At 44.0% G+C, this 26,505-nt stretch overlaps 2 protein-coding genes across 3 annotated transcripts in view; one reads left to right on the top strand and one right to left on the bottom strand.

Moving 5' to 3' along the window:
• The window catches only part of LOC118308749 (NACHT, LRR and PYD domains-containing protein 12-like), a 988,189-nt gene that overhangs the window by 909,317 nt on the left and 52,367 nt on the right, over window positions 1–26,505 (top strand). The gene's annotated exons all lie outside the window — the stretch shown is intronic.
• Window positions 15,460–24,276, bottom strand: ahcy (adenosylhomocysteinase). The gene is made up of 11 exons (XM_035630159.2): window positions 24,120–24,276; window positions 21,664–21,854; window positions 20,347–20,422; window positions 19,433–19,585; window positions 19,176–19,288; window positions 18,524–18,731; window positions 17,811–17,898; window positions 17,614–17,731; window positions 17,397–17,519; window positions 17,232–17,303; window positions 15,460–16,679 (listed from the first exon to the last, which is right to left on the bottom strand). The coding sequence occupies exons 1-11, from the start codon at window positions 24,145–24,147 to the stop codon at window positions 16,548–16,550; spliced, it is 1,302 nt and encodes a 433-aa protein (XP_035486052.1). The 5' UTR covers window positions 24,148–24,276; the 3' UTR covers window positions 15,460–16,547.

The raw sequence follows: 26,505 nt of genomic DNA, 5'->3' as shown, positions 1-26,505 counted from the left end.
CAAATTAAATATGTTTTTTCTATTTTTTTATTTTAAATTTAGACCAACATGTGGCAACTATATAACTGCTAAAATGAAATTACACTCGTGTGTAACGATTGCGCCATAAGCAAAATCTGCTCCGGGGCAGCGGTGCACAGATAAGACTTATTGGATTTTCTTTTTAACCGATAATAACTTGACCAAGTCGTTTTTGGCTGCCTGAATAATAACCATGTGTTGACCACAGGGAGGGCAGATCAGAAAAACCGCCAACAGTTTGTGACATTTTGGAATCCGCTGATGCATTTTGTATTTTTTGTTGAACCAAAAATGATTAAAAAAATGATTAAAAAAAACACGCACGTCATCCGATGTACAGCGCACGACTCACCTCATCATGTTGAAAAAGAAAACAGGGTTTTCAGTTTCTCACTTTTCAAACACAGCTCAGCGGATTTTCATAATAATACCCGAGCGCCTGAGCTCGTTCCAACGTCTGCCTTCAATTTTTATTTAGATATATACATATTTTTTTTTTGGTGATAAGCAACTATAAGACGCGGGACAGACATGACGTGAGGACGAATGACACTTTGGCTGCAGATGTGGCGCTGGTGGGACGCCAGCCGCCGCGGAGCGGAGAATAATGAGCTGTCCATGAAAACGCTCCAGACCTGAAGGGCTCGTTAAAGCTCCATCCTAGGGGCAGCGCTCGCATCGCATAACACATCACAGACCTTCTCCAACCCTCGCTCGCCTGCTCTGTGGGTCTCAGTCCAGGGGCCGGACCCCTCCGAAGGGGTCTGGGCCCTCCAGCTCAACGCGGTACCGAGTGGCGACGCACCGTGACGTCGCCCATCGGTTTGTGAGCGGCCATTTTGAGGCCTCTGGTTTCGTTTTTTTGACAGGCGCCATCCTGGTTCTCCATATCTGGAGGATCGCGGGGGTGTGGCCCGACTGAGAGCTCGTCCACTGCACATCCACCTTCACCCTGCGACCATTGGACGGTACCAGCTGTCAATCACTCTGTATCCATGCCCCAAATGCATAAGCTGCTTTACCTTCTAATAAATTTAATTTAAAGCTACAGTGTGTAATATTTAGAAGAAGGTATTCACAGAAATGTAATATATTGTCATTAACTATGTGTTCATACATCTATAATCAACTGTGAATGAGTTAAATACAGTTCCATGTGGTGGACCCGACCTCCGTGTGAGTCTCCATGTTTCTACGTCGTGTTGAACACGGTTGTTGAACTGAACAGTTCCAGAACACGTCGCGTTCACGTTGAATTTTCAGACGCTGCCGGAAACAGGAAATGGAATCAGTGGTGCGCCACCATAAAGTGTCCCCTGTCGGTCGCTCAGTTGGGTGCAGTTTGCAACTTTACCACCAGATGCCGCCAGAGAAGTACTAAAATTACACACTGGAGCTTTAAAAAAATGAACATCATGCTGTATTGACGAAGACTTGAAAAAAAAAAATTAAACATAAACTCCTTAGCAAAATGTTTCCTGACATTATAAATCAAGTGAGAAGTAGTCATTTTCTCATAGGGTTGCCCTCTGCTGGTCATTACAGAGAACACAGGCTTCAGGAATTCGCTTCTCTTTCCGGACTTCGTCCAAACAGTCTGTGAACGGGCCGGCCGGCCGGCAAACAGAGTCACAGGTTGACTGTGACCACAACAATTAAATGTATATATAATCTCTAAATTCAGAAAACCTGGATTTTTGGGCCTCGTCCAAAAGACTTCTCTTCTTGGATTCGACGAGAATTTGCTCAGTGTTGGATGTCCATCCATCCATCCATCCATCGTCTGCCGCTTTATCCATATAAGGGTCGCGGGGGGCTGGAGCCAATCCCAGCTGCCATTGGGCGAGAGGCGGGGTTCACCCTGGACCGCCAGCCTATCACAGGGCCACATACAGAGACGGACAACCATTCACTCTCACATTCACACCTACGGTCAATCTAGAGTCTCAATGAACCTGACCCCATTCTACATGTCTCTGGACTGTGGGAGGAAGCTGGAGAACCTGGAGAGAACCCACGCACACACGGGGAGAACATGCAAACTCCACACAGAAAGGATGTGTGCCCATTGTTGGATGTATGAAATATAAAAATACATCCATCATCTGTACCATCATCCTTTGAGGGTCGCCGCTGACTACGGGACAGGGGAAGCTCCAGTGTAACTTATGCTGAAGGAGATGAAGCACCTTTCCTAAGCTCTTCTCATGACCGCCAATGAAATTCTTCCGGGTCATTTCAGGATTCAGGAACCTTCATGAGCAAATTAGACAATTCGTTTGACCGCAACCTAAGGAACAGCTGCGCAAACTGCCCTGAACGCGGCCACCACACTTTACAAAATCAAAAGTCCGCCCCTGCTGCTGCAGAGTAATGGACCTCAGCCCCCCGGTCCTGTGGAGCAGATACAGGCCGACTCTTCACCACCTGCCCCGCAGATGTTTTCTTAAGTTTGCCCCGAACCTGAAACACGACTCTGCAGAGTTTGTAATAGCTTATAATTCATACAACTATTTTACATATGCACACATGCATGTTTTAAGTCGGTTGTTGTTTTGCCAGTAATACAAAAAGAATGGCGACAAGGCGTAGGCGCCTGGAGCTCGCGCGCAGAAAGAGTTAAAGGGACAGTTCAGTGATTATGAAGTGGTGGTTGTATGAGTCACTTATGCATAGTTAACATGTGACCTCATGGAGGTGGTGATCAGCGATGTCATTTAACGGGACTTTGGAGGAGAAGTGGAAGTAGCGTAAGTCTGAGTCCCACTGTTGCAGAGGGGACCACCGGAAAACGTCTTTTTCGCCACATTTTTAGATTCTTTTTTTTCAAGCGCACTTGTATCGGCCGTGTATCACTGCGCCGACTCGCACCGGTGCAGTTTCACCCCGCAAATCAGCTGTTCATCTCAAAGCTACCGCGGCGAGTTGCCGCAGTGATACAAGTGCGCTTGTCTGGCGGAAAACTGAAGCAGTGAAAAACATACGCCCTTCAGCGTACAATGGAACGTGTATTCTGCAACGGTGGGACTCAGACTTACGCTTCTTCCACTTCTCCTCCAAACTCCGTTAAAAGACATCGCTGATCACCACCTCCATGAGGTCACATGTTAACTATGCAAAAGTGACTCATACAACCACCACTTCAAAAATCACTGAACTGTCCCTTTAACACTGTCGCGTTCACACAACTTCATTCAAAGCTATACGACACCAAAAGGGTTATTAATGTATTTTAATCATCTCCAGACTGGACAGAACTCCCGGGGCCGTTTTACAGCAACACGAGCCAAGAGCGAAGTGGTCACGCCACCTGTTCACGGCTCCTCGCGTTGGTTCCCATTTTTTCGTGGCCTCTTTTAGTTGATCACTTATTTCTCGGCGACACCGTTATTGGATTTATTTGTTGCATTTGCTTCGGTTGGAAAATGACGTCATGACGCGCCTTCGTGGAGGGTTTGGAAATGAGCTCAATGAACGACAATTTGCTCAGTTACAAAAATGGGAAAAACAATTGAAATCATGTTATTATCGCAATGAGTGTTGTTTAATATCAAAGTAGATTTATTTTGACACAAAGGGGCTTTTGGTTTAACTGGTCACATGCCTCGTTTCTCTTCAGTGTGTGTGTGTGTGTGTGCGCGTGTGTGTGTGTGTGTGTGTGTGTGTGTGTGTGTGTGTGTTGTAATCGGAGAGCGGTTGATTTCCCCGGACGAATCAACTAACTGTCTCTCGAGTCCAGTCGGGTTATCGGCATTTCAAAATAAACTTTGCTGGTTTTTTATTTATTTATTTTTACTTTCAACTCTCCCAGTGCAGAGAAAGAAAGACGAAAAAAAACAACGCTGCCATAAATGAAATACTCGGGACCCCAGGGTTTTTTTCCCTGTTGGTCAGCTCGACTCGGGGAAACTGACGGTTCCCAGAATTTCTAGAAACGCTCCTGAGACGAGCCCGACGCAGGCGGGACTGAGTCCCCAAGAAAAACAGTTGTTGGTGTTGTCGTTCTTTTTAAAGCTAATTGACAAAGAGTCATTTTCCTTTTGGTTGACGTGTAATGAATCAAAACCGAACATGACCAAAGTTAAAACAAAAAGACTCTTAAAACCCTGAGATATATATTTTTTAAATTAACTAACTGTAAACCCTGAGATATATATTTTTTAAATTAACTAACTGTAAACCCTGAGATATATATTTTTTAAATTAACTAACTGTAAACCCTGAGATATATATTTTTTAAATTAACTAACTGTAAACCCTGAGACATTTCGTGTCTAAGAAGAAAGAAAACAAGGAAAAGATATGAGCCTCTGCAGTCTGACGTAATTTTGGCAAGTTCACAATTTACCATTTTCCATATCTATAAATCCCCACAAGCTTTTTCGATTAAGGACGACAAGGGAGAGAACAAAGAAAAAGGAAAGGTTTAAATAAACTAAGTCGAAACCGTAAAAGTTGCCCTTTCATTACTAAGCCTGTTTTTATGTTATTTATGGCTTTGAAATAACTTTAATCTCAGCTTTATTTTCTGCCCCCACTCTTGTAAGCCAGGGCAAAGCTCGGGGCATTAACCCCATCTATAAATACTTTGTGTTGCAGCAAAAAAAAAAAAATCTGCATCTGGTTTTGCAAACCTGCACTGGTTGTAACAAGCCGTTGTCGTCCTAACTGTGCCGCGCTCAGGGGAATAATCCGCCCTCGTATGAAGTGCAGATGAAGACATTTTCCCAGGTTCAACGTGCTGGCGGGTCCTCGAGGAGGTTGCCAGGTTCTTCCCGCCGCTCCTTCTGTCTCGGTGTCTTCCGTCTCCTCGGGCAGGAGTGGACGCGGCGATGCGGAGCTCGGGGCTCCGTGGGGGCCCGGACCATCTGCTGCAGGACCCCTGGTTCTCGCCGAGTCTCTGAAGATGGTTCTTTATGACTCTGGCTGGATGTGTGGAGTTGTTGTCACGCTTTGTCACAGCGTGATGGATGAGAATTCACATTAAGAAAACTTCTACAGTGCCGAAAGGCTTTTTTTGCGGCCGGCGAAGACAAGAAAAACAGAGAACAGGAATTTACATTGAATGTCTGTTAAAAGCCGCCATTTTATCTCCAGATAAATCGGAGAAGACCAGAAACTTTCTAGTTTTCTCTACCAATTGCTGAGAGAAACTAACATTAACAGTATTTTATGAAGTGATGAAGTCTACAAATGGGAAATTTGGTCAAAAATGTGTAAATGTAAATAATGAGGTCTGAACTATGGACAATCACGACTGACAGGGTACAGACCTGATGGTGAAACGTAGGCTTGTCTGAGGCCGACGACACGATAAGAACGAGCTCGTTCGTCCGTTGCGAACCCTTTTTGTCACGTCTGCTGGAATTCTATAAGAGGACGGACAATCGTGGTATTACATATAACATATACATGAATTAAATGCTGCGTTTGACTTCAATTGGGATACAGTCAGGCTCGGGGTTCGTGGTCGCTGCAGACTCAAGTGTCAGGGATGAAACAGGGAGACTCCTCTTGCAGGGACGGGACACTTTGTGTGGCTGCGGCCAACACTCGCGGATGAACGCTGATAAGAAAATTCAGCTGGTGGGTTTCGTCTCCCGCAGAGGAAATCATCTGCGTTAGACCTGGAGGAAGTTCAGGGACGCCTGCCCGGGAGGTAAAGGGGTCTGAAGGTATCCAGAGACCGACCGCACCATCGAAACATGTTGACATATCCTCTTGACTTCTCCAAGTTCGTCCAAGTTTGAATTGGGTGTTAAATGAGAACATTGTGACATTGTCTCGTCTGAAAACATCCGTTTGATGAGCCAGTTGCCTGCTTGATCCGCCCCGTCACGCAGAGTGGAGTGCCGTCTTGTTGTGATTTCCCCGCTGTGTGTCCAAGGCTGAGGTTGGAACAAATGAGCTGTTGTTCCTGGACGGTCTGAAATAAACCTGAGGCTCAGCACGTCAAACAAAGCATCAGATGTTTCGTCTCTTGCTGAACTTCGCAAGTGAGGTTGAAACCAGATTGTGGATTCACACTGTGGCTGACGAGTTAAAACCCCTCAGATAAAAACGTGTACAAAACGATAACTATTAATTTTGATATTTAAAGAACCCCTCCAGTCAAGTATATAAAAATAATCTGCTATGCCCAATATTTAGTTTAACATTGTTTACCCCCCAAAAAGTTTTTAAAACCCTCTGAAATGTGTCTTAAAACCATCCACTCTCTCTCCCTCGTTGAGGAATTCTGAGACTATGAATATTCATGATATGCAAATAACAAAGGCCCCGCCCACCACAGCTGCTCGCGCTAGGTTGACCGGTGGAAGAATGTGATCAACAAGATGGTTAGAGGCGACATCGGGGAGATTCAGCCATAACACTGTCACCAACTGCTAATGCTAATGCTAACTCTCTGCTGACACACCTGCCGTCCTCTCGTGGATGCTAACCGCTAATGCTAACCGTCTGCTGACACACCTGCCGTCCTCTGGTGGAAGCTAACTGCTAATGCTAAAGCTAACCATCTGCTGACACACCTGCCATCCTCTCATGGATGCTAACTGCTAACGCTAACTGCCTGGTGACACACCTGCTGTCATCTCATGGATGCTAACTGCTAACACTAACTGTCTGGTGACACACCTACCGTCATCTCATGATTCACTGCCTTTGCTGCACTGGAAGTTTCCGGTTTCTTTGCATCAAATTTGCATATTGGACAGCAATTGGTTTTCTGTATTTGTTAAGTACCAAATCTAGCTTGAACAGGATTGGTTTGTATTTCAAATTGTGGAGAAGTGAATCAGAAATCTCCTATTCCAGCAGAGGAATGTGAAAACCCCAGATAGTCACTGTAGTCAATGTCAGACATGTTAGAGGACAGAAGAAAAAACACCTTTTTTAAGTGGAGGGCGACTTTAAATAAAGTAATTTCCAGCCTGGCAAAACAGACCAACCAAGATGGCTGCCGCTGATGTGTTGAGATCTGTTGAAATCCGCTGTTGAAAGAGTAAGAAACGAACTGAACAATATATTTTCACTGTGAGAAGAACAAACATCTGCTCACTGTTGCCTGTTTACATTTTTTTCCATCACACATGTCATTGCTCTGATTGATGCCCCCCCCCCCCCCCCCCCCCCCCGCCCACAAAATTGAGAGGTTCCAGAACCATTTCAAGAATGCGAGTCAGTCTGTTGACGTCCGGCAATTGGGGAACTTGGAGGTTCTCAGAACATGTGGTGCTTTTTTTATTTTTTTATTTTTATTTTTTTCTTACATTTTATAGATGGAAGGATCTTTCTGAGCCTCCCGGACATTTCTTGAAGATGGAAAAACCTTTGAAAACCTCTTCACAGAGTTCTCAAGAGTTGAACTTTCATTTCATGTACGGTTGTATTACATTATTTTTTTGGGGGGGGCAAGTGGAAATCCACAAAAATACAACCTCTATTGTATTATGATCATTTAATTTGATATGGCCAAGGTGTTGGCCTATTTCTCATTTTTGGTCTTCACCTAGCTCTGAAGAAAAACACCTTTATGCTCAATGTTTTCACACTAATGAACCGAACCATGGTTCAGTTTGAACCGTCCATTGTTCCAGTGGTCTGAGGAACCTTTCACACCTGCAATTCTGGTTCGTACCAAACTCAGAAGTCCGAAGGTCCGAACCAAACGAGGCAGGTGTGAAAACGTCCTTAAACTCCCCTGACATTCAGCACACCTGAAGTAATGTCACCCATAAAATGATTGTCTCTCCCACAGACTGTAAATGAAGATGGACGACATGACAACTCCCTAAAAGTGAAGCCAAATCATCTGGATCGCCCCCTAGTGGCTGGCTGCTGTATAGGTCATGAACGCAGCCTCCTCCATCATGTTAGTAGTCGGGAAATGGTCCAAACTAAACTGTCACGGTACGTGCTGGATACATTTTGTCTAATTATGGTTTCTGTCATTTTAAGGTAGTGTTCTTCTCCCGAATAAGTTTGGTTGTAATTAGTTATTTGATGAAAACGGGGATGAAACGACATGTTTGGCAGCTGAGACTCCAAGTGACGTCAAAAGCTTCAGATGGCGGCGCCAGTATCCGTGAAAATTGGCCTTCATTTTTGCACAGTGGGAGAAAGTGGAGACACATCGTCCATCTTTATCCAGAGTCCATTGTCTCTTCCCCTGGTGCATCATTTGTGTGTTCCTCAGACGACAAGTGGGGCCGAAAATTGACCTTCCCACAACAGACGCAAAAGTTTGACGAACTCCTCGACGCCATCAAGGGGTCTGGAAAAAGAGCTCAAAAAACAGTGCTGTTTGTCATGAAGCCGATAATAAAGACATTCAAATATTGGCTCGAGAAATGGGCTTCGTAAGAGCGAAGTTATGTAAAACAGAGCCTGTTGCAGGAGAAACAACGTTGTTTGTACAGGCGGCGAAAGGGAGCGGGGGTAGGTAATCAAGACTAGATGATCGATGACACACTCAAGATATCTTGGATCCTAAAACGCAATGAGCACACAACGGAGAGAAGAACACACATTGCACCGGACGCCGCCGCAGAGAATCAGCAGTGACCGCGACGTCCCCGAACAAACCAAACAGCTGTCCAGCGGAGGAAACTCATCCGACTCCACAGCGGAGATCAAACAGCAGGATGTGGAATGTACGGAGACGAATTTTGGGGATCAGCAGCAGCGAGCGGAGGATTCCCGCCAGGGCCAAGCGTCACCGCAGATCAAATAAATTACATCCACATAAAAAAAAAACGTCAGAGGACCGCGTAAGACCTTAAAAGATAAATCCTCAGTTAACGGGATCCAGTCGTCATTTCAGATTCTCACTGAGAGGCCTTGTTCAAACTCTTAAAGTGACACAGCTTAATGTTTTCCTGGTAACTACGGTTGGTACAGCCACGGAAAAGACAGGCAGAGGTATTAAACCACATTCAGAAGTGGCACGGCATTAAAAAATCTGCTCCCTCGCTCACGTCGGTGTGATGCAGAGAGCTCAGATAGAAGACTGCGAGGGGTCACACACGCAAAAGGAAGTTGAACCTGACTCAGCTTTCGCCGCAACGTTAACGCAACTTAATCTGGCGAGTCGCTGCATTTCCCCGGACGCAGCACTTCTCGGTCCTGAGTCATGATCACGTCGGCCCAGAGTCAGCAGAATCAAACCACGGGGGGAAAAATAATAACAGTGAAAAAAACTGCAGAGTTGAGCGCGAGGGGATAGTTGATATATTGATCTCCAACAGGGAGGTCTCACTTGTGTCTGTTGGTTTAGTCGTTAGCAGGATTACGCCAAAAAATCTTGGTGGAGGGATGGGAGCTGAGCCTGGGAAGAACCAATACAATTTTGGGGTCGGTTGCGGATTAATGAGCAAATCCAGGATTATTTTATTTCTCTTTCTTTGAAAGCCCCAGTGTGTAACTTTCTGGCGCCATCTGGTGGTAAAGTTGCAAACCGCAACCAAATGAGCGACCGACAGGGGACACTTTATGGCGGCGCACCGCTAATTCCATTTCCGATTTCCGGCGGCGTCTGACAATTCAACGTGAACGCGACGTATTCTGGAGCGTTTAGTTCAACAAGCGTATTCAACACGACGTAGAAACATGGAGACTCACACGGAGGTCGGTCCACCTCATGGAACTATATTTAACTCTTATATGAAAACAAAGTTATGGAAAATGTGTTCAATTTCTGTGAATACATTCCTCTAAATATTACACACTGTAGCTTTAACTATATTTTTGAACATTCATTTCCATCATAGGATTGTTCGGTCTTGGCAGACGTACGTGCTCCACTAGAGTCTTATTCTAGTTGGTTTTGTTTGTTGGATTATTTGTTAGTCAGGATTACGTAAAAATCAACTAATCTACACCAGGTCCAGGTTCCTGGGAAGGACCCATTCCATTTTGGTGCAGATGTGGATTAACGATGCTACATAATCCTTTGTTGCGTTTATTATTATTGTGAAATATATCACAGATTTCTAAGACCACGACTGCCGTTCAGGTGTTTTTGTATTTTTCTTTGTTACGAAGCTCTACAGGCAGGCAGCTGGACCCGACAGACTTCTTCACTTCTGACCGAGCGGTTGGGGAAACCCAGGCATCTACCTCTTGTGGGGTCGTCAACACCTTCAGTCACATGTGCGTTGCGGGGGCCACCTGGCCGCCATATGAGCGGGTCACACGAGTCGCGGTGCGATCGGGGGTTAAGATGCCGATGCGAGCTCCCGGGGGCCCGAGGAGCTTTGATAAAACTTCCTGCCGCAGTTAACTTCTGCTCTGAGGACGATCAAATTACGGCTTCATTTCTTGTTTACTGTTTTCCGTCTTGCTCGTTGCTTGTCCAATACGCATATCTGTCTTCGTAGGTCGCACAGCTGAAGATGCATATCCGAGCAAAATCCAGGCAATGAGTTTGAAGGAGCTGCCAGCAGAGGCAGGATTGAACGCGAAGGATCTGGGAAAGGCTGGAGAAGTGTGGAACATCCAGGACTGGCTGCTAAAGACTGATAAAGACTCACTTTCTCTGTTTTTACAACCTTTGCAACCAGGCCCGTATCCAGGATTTTATAAAATACAGAGGTCCACATTTGTCTTTTACGACGTTTGGCGAGCAGCTATTGTTCAGGCTAACGTTAATGTGACTGGCCTCTGCTCACGTCGGGATAATTCTAACGTTACCTAATCATACAACTAACCAGTTAGCCAACGGTGACGCTCGCTCAAGTGAAACTGACTAACGCCACGTTCACAGTAGACGGCGCCAGTGGCCACTCACTGCTCTGTTTTAACGCAGCGTGACTGCAAGGGGGCTCTTCGTCAGATGTCTGTCCGGAGGCATTGAAAAAGTGAAATTCTAAAGTTAAATTCACTAATTTGCCCACGTGACTTACCTGCTGTAGTCGGTAGAAAGAAAAAGCTCTTCGGCGGGGCCTGACTCTTTGTTGACACCGTACCCAAAAACCACCGCTTCGAACAAGATGACCCACTTCACCGTCACAAACGATGACGGTGACGACGGTCAGACAGAGGAACAAGTCGTATCTTGGCGTTGGTCATGTTTATTTTAGGGAGTTAAATCACTTTTTTTGGGGGGGGGGATAATACCGAGGTCTGGACCTCAATAGTAGATACGGCCATGTTTGCCGTTTCCATTTATTTCATCTGGGTTCCAAAATCAAATTTGTAAATTGGATAGATCACTCATCTGTCTATTAGCTTGTCGTACATACACGTGGGACGTTCACAACCGACGCTGTAAAAAGACGCAGGTTACACGAACGGCGGCGCTGAGAGAGAACTCAACTTATGACCCGACACTCGTCTTTTTTGTGTGTTTTCCGGTGTTTGATGTTCTGGAGGGAGTTTTTCTTTTTTCCCTTCAGTCTAACAGTGTGTTGTGTTTTGTCCCTGAGGAGGCGAGCTGCTGATTTGATCAAAGCCAGTGTGAATACAAACAGATCATCGGGTTGTAGGTTCTGGCAAAGAAAACCTGGAGCCCAAACCAGGTTATATTGGACCCCCCCCCCCCCCCCCCCCCACCACCTTCAGGTTCAGGGTGAGCTGGGGGTGTTTTTAGAGATATCACCTCCAATATCCCGCTGGAGTTCCTCTAAACTGAAGAGCAACAAACGTTGCATTTGCCGGGAAGCTAAAATAATGTGCGCGCAAGAAACAGATTTTGAGATTTATGACAAACTTTGAAGGTCCAGCGCGACTCGGGATCGTCTGATCTCATTTTCAACCCTTTTTGATTTGTTTAGAAGAAGAATCTGCGTCCTCTCTTCATCTCTTTGTTCGGGGGGGGGGGGGGGGGGGGGGTGCAGCTCGCCAGGTTAACACTACATCATCCTGTTAAAACATCAAAAGATTTGTACACATTTTATCTCCTCTTCTAGTGGCATCTTGAAAGTGGAGCAGCGGGTCGGGGGCCCGACAGTAGAGTCAAGAAGACGAATGGCCCCTGAGGAAGCGTGTGATCACGTCTCTCCCGCTGTCGACCCCGCCGCTCGGAGCCGGAGGCGTCGACGTCATCACGCCTGGTGGCGACACAAATGACACGAGCTTCACGAGGAGAGTCATTGGTAAAAAAGAAAAAAACAGGCTTTGAAATTAAATAATTGGGCGAAGAATGATGAAGCAACACACGACTCTTCTTGTAATAGCTGTATTATTTTTACTGTCACCATTTGACCTTTGGACAATGTGTAATGAATTTAATTTATATTCATTAATCAGACTAACCATCAGTTTTTTTGCCCCCGTCCATTTGTTCATTTGTTCGTCAGCAGGATTATGCAAAGACTCGAGAGAAAGATTTCCAAGAAACTCAGCGGAAGGATGGGACATGACCCGAGGAAGAACCCAATACGTTTTTACAACAAAAAATAAATCGATAGTTGTAGTCGATTACTAGTCGATTAACTGTTGCAGTTCTACTATTTAATTTCCCCTCTCTGCTGCTTCAATGCGGCATATTCCCCCGTAGTGAGACTAATAAAGTAATTATCAATTCTTATCAAATCTTATAGGATGATGAAGTTCTAACCAAAAATAAAATCTCTCGTTACCTGTTGGCCCGAGCGACTCGTACTTTGTAAGTGAAGTAACAAACATGGATAATGTGTTTGAATAATATTAATAATCAGGTCCGTTGATCACTGGAACTGAGTCATGATCACGTCGGCCACCAATCAGAAGCCATGAATGAAACCTTGAAAAAAAATATTTTAGTATTTTGTTCACTATTGTTGGAAGAAATCTGTCCGACTGTTCAGTTTGACCAATCACAGCAAGTTTTCTTAGATATTTGTCGTTTAAAATTACACTCAATTTAAAAAAAGAAAAACCATGAAAAAACTTTTTTTTATGAGGAATTAAATATCCTGGTCACTACAACTCATTGGGAGCAGTTTTCATTGTAACTACTTTCTACAGCGGAAATTGTCCTAATAAAAGCTTCAGTGTGGACAAAGTCATATTCAGTCTTCTTTATGAATATGTAACATAAAAAAGCGGAATGTTCATAGAGCATGCACAGAATCACATTTTAAATTTCTTATAGATTTCTTTCCTTTAATTCATTAATTAGATTAAATGTTAAATAATTTTAAATTATTGAAAGATGGATTAATATTTCCTTTTTTTATTAACCATTAACTTATCAAACAATGATGTACCTTGTCATGTAGTCTATTTATAGATTTATAGTTTCATTTGTTAAGAAATGCATTAATGCATATTCTTAGTGTACAATTTGTTATTGGTGAATAAAAGGTTTATTAGCATTTCCGTGACACTTGTGATCCTCCATACAAACGTCCAAACCATAGTTTAATTCTCACGCATCGTATTAAATAATCATCCTAAATCTGTTATCTTTAATAATATATATTAATAATTTTAAACCACAGTGGCGAGTTGGACAAAAAGACCAGACGAGGTCATAAGGTCACTGACCTTGATCCATGAGGGTCAATGCCAGTGTGTAGATGAGGACACGTCGCCCTCTGCTGGACGAGAGGACACACAAAGTTCTCAGGTCATCTCACTAAATGTCATCGTCTCAAAAGGTTCATGGAACCTGAACAAGTTAAAATATATTTTTTTAAATGCAAAGGATCAAAAATATATTCAAAAGAATGTATTTTTCTGCCATTTTACATTCTATGTAAAGACCAAAACTTTGACTTTAATTTTTTGTTCTTGCTTTTTTTCTGTTTGATATCTCGGGCCACAAAAATAAACTTTTCATTTTTTTAAAAATCAATCTGCAGAAGAATTATTTTGTTTTTTGTTTTTTGTTTTGAAAAATATAATATAAAAATAATGGAAGAATAGTATTTTTGTTTTGTTATAATCTCCTGAAGCCCAAAGTTTCATCTCAAGTCGCTTGATTTTACCACCAGCAGTTATGGAAATATGAACATATTCAGTTTCCTATCACAAACAACAAAGGAGACTGCAAATCCTCACATTTGAGGAGCTGAGCAAAAAGAATCGGAGGCATTTAATCCATGAGAAAAGACTTATTCCATTATCAAAAGAGTTGCTTATTATTATTCTGTTACGCAATAGATGAATAAACCTACTGATCATTGAAGCTTTATTCACAATGTCCTCTTATATTTTACCTTTGTGTGTGAAGAGTCCACCTCATAACTTTTCATAAAACTCACTACTGAACCTGAAGTTTAAATGTTGGACTTTCTGAATTTTGCTGATATTTTATATTTCGATCTCATTCATTCTTCGGTCTTAAAACTCAAATGCACCATTTGAAGTTGATACGTCTGTGATGTCGTTGTGTTTGCACTAAGACAAACTTCTTGAATTCTTTTATTTCACTTTTTTTTACGTCACATAAGTTGTCATGCCCCGCGAGATAATGTGGCAGATCACGATTTTGAATCAAACCGTTTCCTGTTGGAATAAAGTTTCCCCCTGAAATATCACATATACCATTAAGTTCATTGTAGTAGTGAAGTGATGCATTTGATACTTTGGGTTTCATGAGAAATATTTCAACTAAAGGAAACTGTGACATCAGCAAATGATCTTTCAAATTATTCAAGATGAGTTTATTTTATAACCGTAATATGTTGCACAAAATTTTCCATTTCTCTGTTCAAATATTTATTTTACCGAAGTTCCACGTTAAGCTAAAAGCTCTTGTTATCATGTTGGACCATGCGGGCGGAGCTCCGACCTCTAATCCAATCTTTAGACTCTGTGGTCCAGAAATGATTTTAAAGAGCGTACAGTACAGCTCATCTGGAGCAGATCGGCTGAATCGGACATCTGGTTTGCGTTTCGCCCGTTAACTCGGTTTTAATAAGGAAATGGAAAACCCTGATTGCCCCGATGTGAAGGACAGTAGGCGATGTTATCAGAGCCCTGGGGGCCCGTTTGTGTTGTGAGGCCAAACACAGCGGCTTCCTTTCCAAAATATCACTTCAGAGACCGAGGGGCCGAGTCGGAGAGCAGGTTTTAACAAACTGAGCCCGAACCTGAACCCCCACAGAGACGGGAACAGCTGTTCAGAGTATGTTGATATATATATAGATATAGATATATCTATATAGATATATATCTATCTCTCAATGTGTGGGGTGATGTTGTGGAATGGACTGGAGGAAGAACTCAAAGTTAAATTTAGAGCACGACCGATATTAATAGGACAACAGATATGAGCTCTTAAATTTGCTCTTATGTTTTGACATTTTAAGGTAAAATAAATGTCAATTTTCTGAATTCTACTTGTATTTATTTGGTTGCACTTGTGATTTTATAGGTATTTTAAATGCCGTTAGCATGATGGCAAATCTACAAGAACCATCAGGACGAGTGTTTGTTTGTTTGACCTGTGAAGAGTAGGACTTCCCGTATTGAACCATGTGAACACACACGAGGAGAAACAACCCAGAGTCGTCGGAGTTTTTCCTTTTAATTATTTTTTCTTTTCTGTCAATCGTCAACACTTCCCGATCCATCGTTTCCCCTGCAGCTGAACGCTGAAACGTTCAGGCTGCGACCGTTTAGTAGAACAACAACCGTTTTTCAAAAAACTCATGATGGGTTTCACAGGGGGCCTTAGAGTCAAATTAAATAAATCACAATTAAGGAAGAAAACGAGGCAACAGAAAGAATAAGACTTTGTCAAAATGTGGCAGAAACAAACCATGATGTGCTTTGGTGGATCCTTTGGCGGCGGCGCTCGTTTTCGTTGCTCGCCACTAACCGACGTGGACGAGTAGAGAACACAGACCTGTGACGTCTCGCACGGTTTCTCTTGTAAGTGCTAACACGGGGCGGCGTTGGTGTGAACACACAACGGAGTAAGGCCACTGTTCCGCTGAACCGCTTTGTCAAAGCGGTGTGAAAAGGCTTCCTTTTTTTTTTTTCCCCTCGAGCGAGTCGGAGAAGAGAGAGTTCAAATAGAAAAAGCATCGGGGGTTTCTTTGATTCCACAAGTGGAGAGGGAATGACACGGACAAAGAGGAATCCTCTTTTACAAACGAGGTGGAGTTGAAGGAGAGGAGACGAGAGAGAGAGAGAGAAAGAGAGAGAGAGAAAGAGAGAGAGGAGAGAGAGGGGAGAGAGAGGGGAGAGAGAGGGGAGACGGGTGACGAGCAGGACTGTCGGTGGGAACACTGAGGTCGGCGGCTGCGACTTAAAACGGAAGCTTTGTGTCGATGGAGCCGCAAAGTCCCGTTTCAACCAGAAACCTTCGTGAAGCAGAACGAGGCGTCCACACGAGACGCAGCTCGTGAAGCAGGTTTTTACAAGTGGAAGGTGATGTTTCAAAAAACGAAATAACAAGTCTTTTTTCCCTGAAGTCGACATTCTGGCCAAAAACCAAACGTGGTGCTCAGAGTGCCACCGGCTCCCACCCACCGAAACCCCATCTCCCTTCTAGCCACACCTCCTCCCCCTCCTCCCCCTCCTCCTCCTCCTCCTCCTCCCTTCCTTCCTCCTCCTCCTCCTCTTCTTCGTCCCCTGTCGGCTGAGCGGGCTCAGTAGCGGTAGTGGTCCGGTTTGAAGGGCCCCTCGGAGGGCACGCCCAGGTACTTGGCCTGCTTGTCCGACAGCTTGGTGAGCTTCACCCCCAGTTTGTCCAGGTGGGCGGCGGCTACCTGCTCATCCAGCTGACGAGACAGAGACAGAGAGGAGACAGCGTTAGATTAAACTTCTCTTCCTTATGGTCGCTTCTTTTTTTTAAAATTATTTCTTGATTTGTGTTGTGGCTATCTGGATCAACTTTGTTTTAAAGGGAAGACGCAAACATGTTTTCATTACGGATGAACATCTAATTTTTTTGATTCGTTAGTCTTAAACATTTCAGAAGATACAGAGGTCTCAGTTTCCTGGAGGCAAAGGCTCGTTTGGTTCAACAAAATGTTTCAAAACATCCGATTTAAAGATGTAAAGAAAGTCAAAGGCAGTAAAACATCCTCAGATTGGACAAACTGAAGAACGTATTTGAGATGGTAAATCTAAAATATTCTGTCAATCCACCCGCAGCTTTTCAAGGTAGCGTCAACAGAAGCGTTGCTGCAGGTACTGGAGGACCAAGCATCAAACATGAGTTCGTCGAATGAAGTATTTAATTTAGTAGTTTGATTTAGTTTTCTTCTCATTAACCAAGACAGATTTATCATTGTCTGCATTATAAAATCAGGCTTGTCGTGGGTTCTGACCTTCTTGGGCAGGAAGTGGACTCCCAGGGGATATTTATCGGTGTTCTCCCACAACTCGATCTGAGCCAGAACCTGCAGGAGAGAACACATGATGATCATGACGATGATGATGATGACCAGGCCGTTTAAGTGAAGCAGATGCAGGAGAATTTACTCAGAACGTACCTGGTTGGTAAAGGAGTTGCTCATGACGAAGGACGGGTGACCCATGGCGCAGCCCAGGTTCACCAGTCTGCCCTCGGCCAGGACGATGATGTGACGGCCGCTCTTCATGCGGTAGCGATCAACCTGGAGGAGGAAGAGGAAGAAGAGGAGGATGAAGACGACGGCTGCGGTGACAGTTCAGAGTCAGTGGATGAATGTCTGTGTTCGTTGCTCCCACCTGAGGCTTGATGTTGACCTTCTCCGCAGCGTTCTTGTTGAGCCAGCCCATGTCGATCTCACAGTCAAAGTGTCCGATGTTGCAGACGATGGAGTCGTCCTTCATCTGCTCGAAGTGTCTGAGGGCGACACGGGGGGGTTTACACACACGCAACTCAATACTCAAATGAGAACTGACTTCGCAGAGGAAACACTCACTGTCCCAGGATGATGTCCTCGCAGCCGGTGGTGGTGACGAAGAGGTTTCCTTCCGTACAAGCCTCCTCCATGGTGGTTACCTCGTAACCTGCAGTGCCACAGAGAGAAGGTCAGAGGTCACAACTGTGGACTGAGCACTGGGATCTTCCTTCCTATCGTCTTCTCTACTATTCCTTGACCTCAGTGGAAAACGTCATGGGGTCAAGGGAAGGAGTATTCATAGGACTTAGGAAAAGAGAATCCGACGCAGCGTCTCCATCAGCATTTTTCAGTGTTTTACCACCGTGTGACATCTCATGTTATGATTCCTATGTAACAGTAACTTACATCTGGGTCATATCCATACTTCTTCTACCTGGATTGAATCGTTTACGTTCGTACATGGCGCGTCACGTTAAATATCGCTGCCGCAATGACTTGTGGGGCATCTATTTCTCCTTTCCTTTCACATAGGAAGCTGCAGTGTACCCTATGCTAAAGGAGATAGGAAATGAAGCATTGAAGCTAAACATTTAGGGTTAGGTGGAATTGTCAAATTGGCTGAGGAACTTTCCTAAATCTTGAAGTGACCCGGAAGTATTGACTCAGCAGCCATGATAAGAGCTGTTTAGATTCTCCAAATGTTTAGGAAAGGAGCTAATTAGCCACATATGCCGCCTCTCCGTGATGTTTTTTAATTCACAACAACGTGGTGGCGGCGGAGACGATCTTACCCTCCATGGCGGCCTGCAGCGCGTTGATGGGGTCGATCTCGGTGATGATGACGCGAGCTCCGAACCCGCGCAGCGCCTGCACGCAGCCTTTGCCCACATCGCCGTAGCCCGCCACCACGGCGACTTTGCCTGCGATCATGACATCGGTGGCTCGCTTGATGCCGTCGATCAGACTCTCCCTGCAGCCGTACAGGTTGTCGAACTTACTCTGCAGGAGACAGGAAAGAAAACAAACCACAATGTCCATATTAATCCTCCGTAAAGTTCCCACTGTGGACACAAAACTCCCAACGTTTCCTGACCGGGACTGACTTTTCTGTGACACCATGTGTTGACATCGTGAACACAGTTATCAACTATCGTTGCTATGAGATTGGAAAAAAAATTAAAAATAAAGTTCTAAAAACTTTACTCTGGACAAATGGCTGAGATTGTATTTTCATCCATTAAGGCGACATACCAACATTTGGTACCAAAGTTATATTCATATTACCGTCACTTTATGAGGGGGCGTGGTCTTGCGTGGCGCCACCATGTGGGCAATTCGGATAATTAGGCTTTTTTAGAAGCTAACGCACATCACTCCCAGTTATTGCACAAAGATTCTGAGTTTTTGCTCATTCGAGGTATAAAGAGGTCTGAGGCTGGTTACCTTGGTGACGGAGTCGTTGACGTTGATGGCAGGGATCTTCAGCTCGCCCTTCTTCATCATCTTGTACAGGTTGTGGACGCCCGTCGTGGTCTCCTCCGACACGCCGCGGATCCCTGAAGACGCAGCGCGGAGAAAATATATAGAACATCTGCGATGCACATTTTGCACTTCAGAGAAGAAGAGATACGAGCTCTTCCGACACAATGACGCTAAAAACAGAGCATCATGTAAAACTGTGTGCGTGTGTGCATGCGGACCTGCCAACAGTTTGGGGTACTTGGTGTGGACCAGGTTGGTGAGGTCTCCTCCGTCGTCCAGGATCATGTTGAGCGGCTGCTCGTCTTTGAAGTACAGCGTCTGCTCGATGCACCACACGTACTCCTCGTCCGTCTCGCCTTTCCACGCGTACACTACGGGAAAGAGAGGCACGTTTGCATTTTTTCTTTTTCTTTTTTAATTCCAGAGAGTTGGGCCGTGAACCTAAATGAATGTGAATTAATAACTTTAAGAAAGATCTTGCGTTTTAGCTCCGTATCAGAAGTTAACTCCACCCATACGGAATATCTCACATCACAAGTCACGTAAAGAGGAAGCTGACTTCCACATCTGCAGTTGGTTGCTCAGTTACAGAAAAAAAACTATGCATACGCGAAGCATGTAATTTATTACAAGTGTTGCTTCACCGCTGGTAGTTTAACTGTGACCGATAAGACCCGAACAGAACATCGGTGGCGGTCCTTTAAAAGTCTCTTGTCTATGAGAGTTTTAAAACTAAAAACCGGGACAGCAGCGTTTCCAAGCCTTTGACTATTTTAAACCCAACACATAAAGTGGGGCTACCAAACAAAAACGGTATTTCAACAAAGCTGAACAGACGTTTAACTGCACTCATTTATAAACTTTATGGTTTAATTTTCCCTGAAGGCCAAAAAAATAAAAATAAAAACAAAAACACAAGAAAAATATTGTTTTAGCCGACTTGGTGTTGGACACAATTACAGACACATTTAATACACTGTGCTGAGTGTAAAGTACAGTCCATTCAGATTTTTACATTTAATCCTCTTTAGTGGCCACCCACTGCTGCCTCCTGAAGCTCATCTGACTAACTATATATGTAAGTATACAGTGTGCGCGTGCGTGCGTGCGTGCGTGCGTGCGTGCGTGTTACCTGGGATACCGGCCTTGGCGATGGCGGAAGCAGCGTGATCGTGAGTGGAGAAGATGTTGCAGCTCGACCACTGAACCTGACGGGGGAAGAGACGGCGTCAAGTTTCACATCAGCGTAGTTTGTTTACTCTGACAGATATGACCAGTCCCATGTGTTCAACTAAATAATTTTTACATTTCCACAGCTACACTTGAAGTTTGTTTTAACTGTTGGTGGTGATAATCACTCCGAGTCCTCGGTGTTGTCGTAGAGTCTCGGTGCAGACCACCACCGGTCTCTCTCCGCCCCCTTGTGACGCAGCTGCAACACGGACAGTTGGGCTGCAACGCATGAGGGGGGCAGATAAATAATTCATCTCACATTAATATGAATAATAATAATTGGCTGGTGAAACGTTATCTGCCACGGCATCATGCAGGGAGTCCGTCAACAACCACTGCTGCCATCTAGTGTCACGGACGCTCCACTGCAGGTTTAGAGAAATGACATCTGCAGGTTTCCTCACGAGAGTCGGTATCTGATCAACCATTCAATCATTAACTGGCAAAAAGTATTGTGAAAGATTAATACCGTTTGTTTAATGTTGTTGTTGTTGTTGTTGTTTTATGGTTGCCATTGCCCATTGAACATGCACACAAATTTAGTACGTGGCAGCCGCCACAGTCCAGGTAATTAATAAATGTTGGTCCGTTTAATCCGTTCACAGAGAGAGAGAGTGGGAGCGAAACGTCCGGCTGAGAGAGCAGGTTGTTATTCTCCAGCTGGTTCCTGCAGGACCAGACCAGTTCTGGTCAGACAGACCAGTGTGATAACAGAACACGATGGCCTCCAGACCAGCGACAGGAGAGAGAGAAAACATCCCAGACTCACTGAGAGACTTTGTTCCAATGAGTCGATCAATAACCATGTCCTCTTTCTAAAAACTTCTCTTTAGAGAACTAAGATGAGGACGATCTACGGTCGAAGCAGCGTCCGCAAAGGAGTGTGAAGTCTTTGCTGACCCACAAGCAAAATGCTCCATTTAAAGATAATATGAACACATTTACACTTGTGCATCAGCTTATTTGCTCAAAGGGTATTTAAATACTTGAGAATCTACCGGCTCACACAGTCAGACATACAAGGACAAAGACTAACTAAGACAAACAGGTCTCTCTCTCTCTCTCTCTCTCTCTCTTTACCTGCTGGAAATATTTGACTGGACAAGACAATGTACAACCAAAATACATCAGCAGATCTCAGGGGAAACAAAGACCCCTCTTGCTGTTGTACAAGCAAGAAAGTCTGAATCCTGAGTGACCGGGTTGTTAATGTTACCTCTGCGCCGAGGGCAGTGAGGGTCTCGATGAGCACGGCGGTCTGCAGGGTCATGTGGAGGCAGCCGGCGATGCGGGCGCCCTTCAGGGGCTTGGACTGACCGTACATCTCCCTCATCTTCATCAGGCCGGGCATCTCGTTCTCCGCGATTTCGATGGCCTTGCGCCCCCAGTCGGCCAGGCTGATATCAGCTGGGGGAAGGAGAGAGAGAAGACAGACGGCAGAGTTAATAACGTTACTAGTAATAAGATGGACCTGTTTGAAACTGGGATAAGTTTAATTCTGACAAGACTGATGTTCATCAGCTGGACCCATTTCTCATTCTCTACATTTCAATTTGGGAGATGATCATGATAAAAAAAAAGAAGAAGCACTGCGATTATTTAACAGGAAGTGAGGTGCTTCCTGTTATAATGCTACATTCACCACAGGCCTGCAGGATGACCTCGGGATTAAAGTCCGAAACTACGACCCCCCCTCCTCTTCCTCCTCCACCACCACCTGCAGCCTGTTCAAACACACCTCCACAACTGCCCTGAACCAGCACCAGGCCGACGGATTGTCCAGAGACGAGGATCACGACAACAAGTTCACACTGAGGTCGAAGTTACGACTAACTGCAATTTATGATTGTGACGCGTTGTACGATCGCCACAGATTTACCGATTCAATTCAATTATGAAACGGACCCAATAGACCCAGACTGGATTTCATTACGTTATCGATTACGTAAGAGGGATATTTCAGTTACAATATCAAATTTTGCTTGGATCCTTCTCTCCAAACGTCACGCAGTATTTTGATGTCAGGATCAGGATCATTATTACTTTACTGATATGTTAGATTTATTATACATATATTAAACTGCAGATTTTCCTCAATCAAAATTGGGGAAAATGCTTGTGATAGTTTCCAGGAACCTAAAATGACGACTTCAAATGTCTGACCAACGGACCGCCGATTTAATTTACAATCATATAGACAGATAGATACTTTATTGATCCCAAGCTGGGAAATTCCAGTGTTACAGCAGCAGTTACACACAACACACCTTAAAACATATAAAATATATACAAAAAAACATTTGCAGGAACAATTCCTCAAAAAGTGACAAAACCAATCAGCCGATTGATCAGCAATTGTTTCAGCAATAGCATAACACAAATGATAAAATTGCATTCCAACAGTAATGCAGTAATGATCATTCGCTGAAAACCCACCTAACCTACAGCATCGGGGCTGCGGGAGAACTTGAATGTTAAATGAGTGATATTGCGTAAAGACCAACATGTAGGAACTCGACAGACAAGCGCCACCGGGTTGAACTCGTACACAGCTTCATGTTTGGATGAAGGCTGAGCAGACTTTGCCCGGGGGCTGATCTGTTAACACTCGTTGTGCAACTCAACAGCAGTGACACAAAATTTTTTAATGATACATTTTCACCTTCCATTTTTTTAAAGATACATTCACACCCCTCCTCCCCCATGTGTAATGTTGACTAAACCACTGTAAAAAATAAGTCACTGATACCCCTCTGGATATAATATTTATATACACCTTTTTGCTGCTGCAATGCCCAAATTTCCCCATTGTGGGACGAATAAAGGTTTAAAATGATTTTAATTTCCTATGCAAAGCTATTACGTCACTTCTTTTGTATTATTCTTTTTTTGTATGGCCCATATGGTTTCTGGAGACAAACAGACAGCAAATAGTTTGATTGTTAAAAATAATATATATTAATGAATGAAAACGTTGATTAAAATGCATTAAACTCCACAACTCGAGCACCACGTGTGAGTCGCAGCACTACTACGGTGTGAAGTTGCACACGCTGCGGCGCCGCAGCCTCCGCCTGCTCCGCCTGCTCCGGTCGCTCGTGACAGTCCTGGCGGCGGCGCGCAAGGCATCATGGGTAGTTGTAGTTTTAAGACCGGACCCGACCCGACGACTCGCCGCCTCACTCGGCGTCAAAGAACTACAACAACCAGAGGAGGCAGGACTACGACGTCCGCCGGTTTTGTGTGTTCCCACCACACGCTAGCTTGGCGGTAGTGGAACTGTTACATGTCGATTCATTCGCAACATTTCTAAAATCTCAAAACTCGCGGAGCATTTAAAATAAAAAAACGGCTGTAGGCTTAAAATGACAAGACATGATATCACCACCCGGCTAGCTTAACCGCTAAACAGCCTGTTGCCATTTGCGTTGTATGCTAGTGGGAGAGAGCAACAACTAAGCCAGGCTAAGGCTAACCATTAATGCTAACTAATACATTAGTAAGTACATTAGTTCCGTAACAGCATGATGGTGAACGCGTTCAAGGCTAAATCCCCGGCACTGCACGTTACCACACACTTGCTGCGGGCTAGCGAGCAAGCCCGCCACCCGGATGAAAGAGTAGTAATGACTTATGAGCATAGCTAATCAATAAAAACAAAGCGACACTCACCAACTTTGAATGGCAGTTTGTCAGACATGATGGTTCTCTGGTGTGTTTGGATCCAGGAAGGGAGAGAGAGAGAGCTGCAGCAGCCGGGTGGAGAGAGTCGGAGGGAGGGAGGGAGGGACACACGGCGACTCGGGTTTTATCGTGGGAGCCGAGTTCACAACGACGAACGCCCCTTTCACGTACTCTGAACTCCTATTGGCCGGCGGAAAGTCCCGCCCTGCGTGTGAGGGATTTGATTGGATGAGGGGTCGGTGTTGCGGGGGGCTCCGGTCAACCAATGACTGAGCAGCGTTTTTGGGGGGGGGGAGGAAAAAAGAGTGGGTCTGTAGGTCTAGTAGAAAAACATACTGAGACATGTGTGACATGAAGTGAGAAAAGTTATGTTTTTGTGTAAAACTGATAGTGGAATAATTAAAGTGTGATAATGTAGACACACACACACAAACACAACCGCTGTAATGATGGACTGGGACACTGGGAAAAGGTGCAATATTCATGTCATTTCAAACGAGTGCCATTGCGAACTATAGGGCTGCAACTAACGATTATATATTCATAATCGATTAATCCACTAGTTTGGTCCATAAAATTGTGGAGAAAATGCCAATGTCAATGTTTTGTTCCGTCCACACACCAAAGATATTCAGCACCCACTCCATCAATTATTGCATTTCAGAAACCAGAAAATAATCACATTTAAGAAGCTGAAATCAGAGAATTTTTGCATTTTTTTGTCTTCATAAAAAGACAAAGAAAAGTGAACCAATTAATCCATTGTGAGAATAGTTGGCGATTAATTCAGTATTTGATTACTAATCGTTTAACTGTTGCAGCTCTACCACTAACTGTGCAATATATATCGAAGTTAATTGAAGGATAGCCCCTTGAGATGAACCATCTCGTTTTCAAGGGGGTCCAACATAAAACAAAAAAATACAACAGACGAATCACATACAACTTACATACATACATACATACATACATACATAAAATATGCATGTATGTACAATAGCTTACTCTCCATGTGCAATTATTGTTGCTGCTCTGTATATAGTATTTATATTTATCTTTTTATTTTTTACATTATCTGTTGCTTTTTAAATATTTTGCTGATGTTACAGCCACATTCGCCCCATTGTGGGAAAAATAAAGGATTATAATAATATATATTTATTTAATGTTGTTAAACAGGACCAACTGTTTGCGTGGGACAGGTTTGCCAGGTTTTTTTCTGGAGACAGGTTATTAGCCAGAACATGTATCTAACATATTTGCCTAATTTGCCTAAGCTGCTAAATTATTAAAAAAAACTTCCCTAACCATACATTCAAGTCGAAGGGGACGCTGGTTCGATCCCCAGCGTCTCCACAGTGTTGAAGTGTCCTTGAGCAAACTGACACTGCGTCATCAGTGTGTGAAGGGGTGTCAAACATTACCCCCCCTCCCCCAGTTGTAACCAGTTTTACGTGACTGTATAAGCTACTGTAAAGGATCTTAAGAGTAAGATGTATATGTATATAAATAAACTTTTCATAGCTAAAATGCAGCAATAAATATATATATATATATATATATATATTGTATGCTGTCTTAAACATTTGTGTTTGTGCGTGTTTGCATTGCACTAAGAATAGCCGTCGCACTCACATGTAGAGCTGCAACAGTTACTCCATTAGTAATCGACTACTAAATGAATCGCCAACTATATTGATCATCCATTCAAGTTGTTTTTATGAAGAAAAAAAAAAGTCAAAATCCTCTGATTTCAGCTTCTTCTATGTGAATATCTTCTGGTTTCTTTGCTCCTCTGTGACAGTAAACTGAATATCTTTGGTGTGTGTGCACAAAACAAACATCATCTTGGTGGTTTTTGGGAAACATGACATTTTTTACCTTTTTTTGAACCAAACAACTAATCGATTAATCGAGAAAATAATCCACAGATTAATCGATTATGAAAATAATCGTTAGTTGCAGCCTTTTCTTAGATGATAGCGTTCAACCGTCTGAAAACTGTAGTCAAAGAAATATTACACAGTAATTGTTCCATATGAGGACATTGTGCCTTAACGACACTGTACAGCTACAGGGACTGGAACTGCACCACAGGCCGAGTGAGAGCGCCTCGTGTCGAAGAGGCTAAACTCAGCCGGCTGGTAGAAACACTACACTGCAGCTAATTTAAGAACATGTTGAACAAGTGGTGTTGGTCAGCCGCGGGTTGTTCACTCAGCAGTTTTTAAGTGTGTGTGCTGCGTTCAGGGGCCTCATGCTGCCTTCACTTGCTGTCGGGATTATGGTCAAATACGAGTTGCAGATGTGGAAAATTCGTAGTTACGAGTTCGGAAACTCCTGGATTATTTTCAGAGCCAAGATCCACTTTGTT

Source organism: Scophthalmus maximus, chromosome 6 (assembly GCF_022379125.1).
Source record: "Scophthalmus maximus strain ysfricsl-2021 chromosome 6, ASM2237912v1, whole genome shotgun sequence".
NCBI lineage: Eukaryota > Metazoa > Chordata > Actinopteri > Pleuronectiformes > Scophthalmidae > Scophthalmus > Scophthalmus maximus.
Note: the sequence above shows the minus strand (reverse complement) of the source record. Positions and strands in the feature narration are given on the sequence as shown.